The 7,500-nt window shown below is 38.7% G+C and overlaps 1 protein-coding gene across 1 annotated transcript in view; it reads right to left on the reverse strand.

Annotated features, from left to right (window-relative positions):
• Positions 1-7,232, reverse strand: part of LOC121958217 (venom phosphodiesterase 1) — a 51,036-nt gene extending 43,804 nt beyond the window's left edge. Inside the window, exons 1-3 of the mRNA XM_042507086.1 lie at positions 6,994-7,232; positions 5,602-5,683; positions 828-915 (exon numbers count right to left, since the gene is read on the reverse strand). Of these exons, the coding sequence (XP_042363020.1) occupies positions 828-915; positions 5,602-5,643 (130 nt within the window). The 5' untranslated portion in view covers positions 5,644-5,683; positions 6,994-7,232. The remainder of the gene's footprint in view (positions 1-827; positions 916-5,601; positions 5,684-6,993) is intronic.
• Positions 7,233-7,500: the final 268 nt, after the last annotated feature.

Consider the following 7,500-nt stretch of genomic DNA (forward strand, 5'->3'; position numbering starts at 1 on the left):
TCACGGCATAGGTTTCCTGACGAATGTCCTTCATCAGGACATTTCTACAAGCTACTGACAGCTCTCCATTCGCAGCTCAGATAAAGGAAAAGACAGTTGTCTGTTTGTGACAAAGTTAGAGGAGATTTGTTTTCAGTGTTTGACTCAAGAAACTTCATTAAAAAGTTTTTTATTTTTTCAAATCTCTTTTTCGTTATATTTAGTTTCAGCTTGAGGACACTACAACATCATCCAAATCTTTGAATATGAATGTAACCGGCTGGTTAAAGATCTGCTGGTGCTTTTCGGAAATGTCAGAGTTTTGCAGATCTGAGTCTGCAAATTATAAACACCCTCTGTAGTGCATATTAACCAAACAGAAAGATCCTGGAAACATGGCAATGACTAACTAAAAAACATCAGATATTGTTGAAATGTACAAATTTAACATATTTGCAGAAATATATAATGCTAACATTTCCTTCAGCCAACTGTGCAGGGACTCCTGGAGTCACAGCAAGCACCTGGCTTCAATCACACCTACAGTACATTGTGGTTATTTCACGCAAGAAACGATCAATCACACCATTTAACAAGGAGTCCATGATGGCGCAAGTAATGAATTCCTTGTATATGAAACTCTGCTTTTTAAATTTTTCCTAAACAGCTGACATCTGAGTAACTGCAGTTCAGACGTCTGCAGTTTAATCATTTTCATAATAAAACCCAGGTTTTGGATCAGTTAAAAGGTTTGGGGTGTATGTGAGTGCAAAGACATTTCTGCACGTGTGTGTGTGAGTGTGTGTGTGTGTGTGTATGTGTGTGACTTTGTTTGTGTGTGACAGTACCTTTGTTTCGACATCTCTGCAAGTCCAATCCAAGACCAAGTCCAAGACCAAGGATTAGGGTCACAATAGCTATAGCCAAGATGCCAATCTGGGACACAGCAATCACAGAGTTAGGTTTTCTTTGTGTGTGTGCCATGTTTGACCAAAATAACAGTTTTCATTTGCAACCTCAGAGGCAGATAAAATGAAGCCAGAGAGGAAATGCCAAAAATTGCAGTTCCTCCAATGTCTACTAGAAGCTGGCTCCAAGAGTGAGTCAATCTCCACAGACCTTCATGTAAAAATGTTCAACTTTACAGCAGAAATAAACATGTTTACAGCCTGGTACAAACACAGTTTTGGTCTCTAGAGCCAATTTCAACATTTATGAAAGCTGTACAGGGGTGATATTTTTAATATAACTCACCTGTTATCATTTTAGTAAAGCTTAACTTTAGGCATAACTAACATCTCAACTACACCGTGACATTGTTGGTTAGTGGCACAACCAGTGTAACCTCAGTGTACCTAAAAAAGTCTCACCACACGCAGTTACATGCACACCAAATTATAACAAATGTATTAATATTCTGAATTTGATGCATGTCATGTAAACAGCATATTCCAGTCAGTAATTTCAAATGAGGCCTTTTTCCGAATTTAGCGTTTTCCTAATAAGACATGTGATATGCCAGTATTTCTCAGGTTTTAAGGCCATTTTTTGGATTCAGGCAATTCAGAATATGCCTTTTGTATCTTAATTAGTTTTTTTCTGCAGTGTTGACCCCTCATCTGTTAGGGTTGTCTCTGTGCGTTGTCATGGATACGTTGTACACAAAACAACTCGCCAACTGAAACACATTTCTGATTAAAATGAGAAACACATATGCTTTAAAATAAAAGCTATAAAAGTTTTTCGATATGCACAAATATCGAGAAGATGGTTAAAGGAATAAAAGAGGTGGTTGACTTTGTGTGGTCCAATAGGAAACTGTAAAAAAAAAAAGCCGGATGACATACTTTGATGTGATAAATGACACATCAGGGCACATTTATCAGAGTATGCACAGCTGTGTGTAAACACCACTGTTAGTGGAATATTCATTTTCATAATGTAAATAACTTAGCAGGAATATTTTCTTTCATGGAATGAGGTCAAAAACAGAACTGTTATGTGCATGTTGATGTGATCTCTCTCTGAGACTGTGGATATCTGATTTGAAGCTAAACTATTCATTTGCTTCATTTATTGACCTTAATGGAAACGCAGTCTTTTATTTGTTTCCAGGACTTGCTGGTTTTTCCACGAGGGGTTGAGAAAATACATGACTCTTTATTCATCACTTCAAAAAAACCAAAAAAAAAACAGAAGTGGAAGCAGATGTCTGTGTTTGGTATCAGATGTCTTTCATAAATACTGTACGTCAAAAGGGAACACAATTACCGTTCTGATATCTGGTGGATAAATCGTTCCCCAGACGTTAGTCAGTTGCTAACAATACAACAGTACTACGTTAAAAAGCTGTAATTAGATAAAGATAAAAGATAAAATGTGTTTTTACAATTTTAATGCAATAAGTTTCCTTAATCTTTTAGAAATTTAATTTGCCGCCCTGAGGAGGTGGTCTCGGTACCAGCGAACTCTGGTGCTGTCCCACTTGTGGTGTGAAAGCACCCGACCTCGATCCGCCTCAACAATCTGGTGCACTCCACAAGTTTGAGCTGAAAAAGCTCCCGTAGTTCACTTCGCTTCATTTTCAAACTGCATCGTTTGTTGAGAGTGCTACAAACAATCAATAACGAATGCAATGACCAGCACCGGGAACAACACGCGTCATTGTTGTGGCTCCATTCTGCACATTTGTTTCTCTTTACTTCTCAGCACTTCTTTTTCCGGTCAGGACTCGGGAGTCATGCAAACATGATGCTCCGGGGTTCTTTTTGTATAATTTTCGAATCTGGTGCGCACCAAGGGACCGCTCCAACACGTGAACACCACCTGACACACCTGCGTCCCATGTAAAACCAAAACTCACTGTGTTTTGACTCACTAAATGCAAATGTTTTTTGGGCCCTGACGTCATACGCATGAAATGTTGACCTCTGACATTCTGTTACAAACAGGGCGGTCAGACACCTAATTTATAAAATCATGATTGACGGCTGGATTGAATTGCGATTAATCACATTTTTTAATCACTTGTTTAAATTCCATTATTTCGTATTTCAAAGCAGATATAAAGTCCATATCAATAAGGCGAAGCAATTCTTACCAGAGAGTCTTGTTTAGGAATCAAATCACAGCATTCAGTTTGTTTTAGTTGGTTTTAGCTGGTCTAGGATGGTCTTAGACGGTCCTGATCCAGTTCTTGCTGGTCTTTGATGGTTTATCTTTGTGGGCCACCAGCCGGACATACTGATGTGACCAGCCCGTCGAGCTGCACACATTAATCTTTATGCATATCCCATGACAGGAGGCTTAACTGATTTCTGACTTTTGCTTCCATACTTCCCCCTCCTGACACTGCTTTACAGGAGCTTCACTGGGTAAACCAGTATGACCATCACAAGCTGCTATGAAAGCTAAACCATCAAAAACTTTGCAAAAAAATCACATTACGCTGGTCAACCAGCTTAACCATCTTAAACTGTTTTTATTTTCAGTAGGATTTTACAGTGACTGTTGCCAAAGTTGTGTGGGGGTATCAGTCACAGTCTGATGTTATCTGTGGCTAAAATTATCGTACAGTAAATAACAGTAAAAAACTGTCATCGTAAGTAGTGATACTGAGATTGCTGAATCTCAGATGCTGAGATCGCTACTGGTTATTACTTTGGTTTCCAAAAAAAAAGGGGGGGGGGGTGCGGCACTTCTTCTGCCACTAGACGGCAATACCTGTGACCAATCACACCTGAAGCACTTTTTGCACTTACTAAGGGTTTTTTTTTTTCTTAAGTCTAAATTCTTGCTTGTGTTGTACGTCGCTTTGGATAAAAGCAGCTGCTAAATGAAATTGTAGAATTGTAGGACTTTATGCGTGTGGTGAACGATGTAACGTTATAATGTCGTTGTTTGCTTTAGTGGCTGGTTCAATGATATGGAGGGTTTATTTTTTTTATATCGCTGCTGAAAAAAACCCAGCTTGACCAGTTTATGATGATTAAACTGCTTGACCAGCTTGTCTGACCATCTTCAGGTATGTATTTGCCTAATTTTTGATGGTTTAGCTGGTCGTGCCAGCTTGTGATGGTGACTCTGGTTTGTCCACTGACGTTACTGTAAAACTGAAACCAAATAAATGTGTTTGACTATGGAGAAATAACAGCGTTACGCGGGGGAAGTATGAAAATCAAAGGGCATAAATCAATGACGTCTCCTGGATACGCATAAAGATAAATGTGTGCAGCCTGACAGGCTGGTCACACCAACATGTCCGGCTGGTGGCCCACCCAGCTGAACCATCAAAGACCAGCAAGAACTGAACTAACTAAAACCAGTTTAAGCTGTTTTTTTTTTTTTACAACAGGGAAAATGTTATTGAGATAGTTATTGTTTTGATATTGAGATAATTATTAATAAATTTACCTCACATATCCATGGTAAAGTACTTAATGGTTAGGTTAGTTTTAGTAAAATAAAGTCATATTGGTTGAGGTTGAGGAAAAGCAACAGGGTTGGATGTTGTCACGTTATGTACATAAACGTAAATTTAAATACTTAGGTTACTGGGGCGCTCAATGTTCTCAATGTAATAAGGTTTAGGCAAGCAAAATGGCATAAATGAGTTCAGTCTGCTGTCATGGGTTATGCATAAAGAGAAACGTGCCCAGCATTTTCGACTGGTGGCCCACCAAGCTAGACCATCAAAGACCAGCAAGAACTGAGTCAGGACCATCTAAGACCAGCTAAAAACAACTAAAACCAGCCACTGGCAAAAGTTGTTTTCTTTTTTCCAACAGGGATATTTATCATTTTTGTTTTATCGCCTAGCCTGAGTCCTCCATGTACAAAATAAACCCTTCATACAAAATCACATCTATTTGTAAAAAGGACTTTCAACAACCTAAAAGCATGACAACTCAAACATGTATTTGTCTGACTGACCCACTCGAGCTTTTGTGGCAGGATAATATGAACTTTTCAATTGTAGCAGAAGTAAAGGTTTTACAGCTATACCTACCAGATGGACTCCATTAACCCTTTGAAACCTGAGCACATTGGTTTGACTTCTCTTAAAAACACAGAAGGCAATGAGCAACTTCACAAGAGATGGCTGAAAATCATATTAAAATAAGCCCAAAAACTATAAAAACAAAAACAAGAAAATAACCTAAAAAAGGCTGAAAATAAGAAAAAAAAAAGTTTATTTTTATATATTTTATGATATTGTTTTCTTTAACTTAATGTTGAATAATAAAATAATATGATTATAAATATAGTTTTCCTGTTCTTGATGATCTTATAATATCCCCTCTTTTTAAAAAGATTTTAAAATCTTCAGGTAATTTTCATGTCACCTTTTACTATTTTTTTCTTAATTGCGGGACATATCTTGCCAGGATGATCGTTGTCTTTTTTCCTCCATGTTTTTGAAAGAAATTAAACCAAATTCGTCATGTTATAAATAGCCTGTGAAAGGTTTCTGAATGCAGCAAAAGAAAACTGATGCGGATCCAGGTTTCAAAGGGTTAAACCTCTAAACTTGCGTTTACTGCAAAAAAATGTAAAGTAAAGGCCTCTGATGCATCATAGCTTTCCCTGTAACCATGAATCAGAACCAAACGCGATACTCACAATAATCTTCTTCTTTTTCTGGGACTCCTTTGACCAGCTCATGGCTGCCGCCAACGTGGCGCACAATCTCAAAGCACGCAGACCGAAAGACAGAGGACAGACAGATTGAGGGGAAAGATATTCCTCTGCTTGTGGGAAAAGGGGAGATAGAGTTTAACTGCAGTGACCTCTGGACCAGGTGTGAGCAACAGATAAGTAACTGATTGCCAGAACGCAGAGATAACCTCACGTTTCTGTGTTTTCACTCTATCAGGCCACAGGTGACGATGCTTTTGACACCTTTAATCTGCAGAGACTCACCTGATACCGAGAGACGTAAAGGTAGTGAGTGTGGTTAATCATTAGATATGTCACACACACAAACGGCCAACCCAGAGATTCAAACTGCCAACAGTCAGTCTGATTCCTGTTGAGATCAATAATTGATAACTTGGATACATTTATGGATTTATTTGACAGATATTAAGATTAACTGCAGCAAACTGACTTTAAATGATGCTGAGATGATGCGAAATCTCGACTGCCGGTAACTGTGAAGTCGTTATATCTAAGCGGATTAATCAGAAACTTTGATCTTAGAACGATGACAAACAGTCTCGCTTGATAAACTGATAATACTTTGGAATAAGAAAAATCAGGACCTTTGCACTGAAAGATTTGCTCTGATTGGCAATGACTTGGCAAAAGAGCGGTGCAAGTACGACGTGAAGGTAACATCGCACTGGTTCCCTCGTCAAAAACCGTATGGGACTTTTTTGGTTTTATTCAGCGCGATGATCTTCACAGATGAACATCACTTTAGTGCGTTTTGAAGCATAAATGAAACCTCCAGAAGCAAAAAGCTGTCAGGTTATAAACCAACTACGTCGAGGTTACTTGACTTAAACGTCACCACCCCGAATCTTTGAACTTCGGATTTGATTTAGTGCTCAATTTCCTACAAAACTCTTTCCTGTTAGCGTGACCTGATCTGGCTCACGACCACGGCTAGTCTCAAATCCTTTTTTTCCAAAGAAGAACGAAGAATTACGTTACCAGTGTGATGATGTCCAACGTCTCCGACAAACTCTGTAGTTTGATTTTGCCACTTATTAGCAACCGCCTTTTTAAAAAAGTTTTTAAAACCTTAAAAGTTCCAAAATTGTGTTTATGTGGACTTTTTTTTATATTGCAGAAAAAAATGTCTAAAAATCTTTAGCCTGTGTTAACCACAGACCTTATTTAAGGCATTTTACTGAAAACACTTTTTAAAAAAAGCCCTTTAAGACGAGGGAGCGGTCTGAATTTTGGAGCATTAAGGTGCATGAGAACAGCTTGACAACGAGCGTGAGATGTATTTTATACGTATTTTTGGGAATGCCAAGGCTTTTTGTCTTTCTGTTTGACCTGTACCTTCCAAGATGATGAGTTGTGTTCAAGTCCTCCTCCCTGATTGTCCAGTTCGGCGTCTCTAAAGAGTCCTAATTGTTTCAGACTTCCTCTGTTTGAGAATAACGGAGGTCACTGAGCTCGGGGAACCTTCAGTGCAGCAGAAAGTTTTCTGTGCCATGTCACAACCCTGTGTCTGAGCTCTGCAGGCAGATCCTTCCACCTCACGACTCTGCTTTAGTCATCTGAGAGACTCTCCTGTGTGCTCCTCTCTGGGTGTCTCTCCAAATCAAGTCCAATCAGCTGAACTCACCACAGCTGGACTCCAATCAAGCCGCAGAAACATCTGAAAAATCAAGACACCTGAGCTAAATTTTAAGTGTAAGAGTGAAAAGACTGAATCCATGATTCAAGATTCAGCTTATTGAGCATTTTTTATAAAAACAGATGAGCTGCTGTTATGTGCAGTGCATCAGAAAACACACTGCTGTTTATTCCTCTGTCAGTTTGATGTCACTAAAATATAGATAG

The sequence above is a fragment of the Plectropomus leopardus genome, chromosome 18 (genome assembly GCF_008729295.1).
Source record: "Plectropomus leopardus isolate mb chromosome 18, YSFRI_Pleo_2.0, whole genome shotgun sequence".
Taxonomy (NCBI): Eukaryota; Metazoa; Chordata; class Actinopteri; order Perciformes; family Serranidae; genus Plectropomus; species Plectropomus leopardus.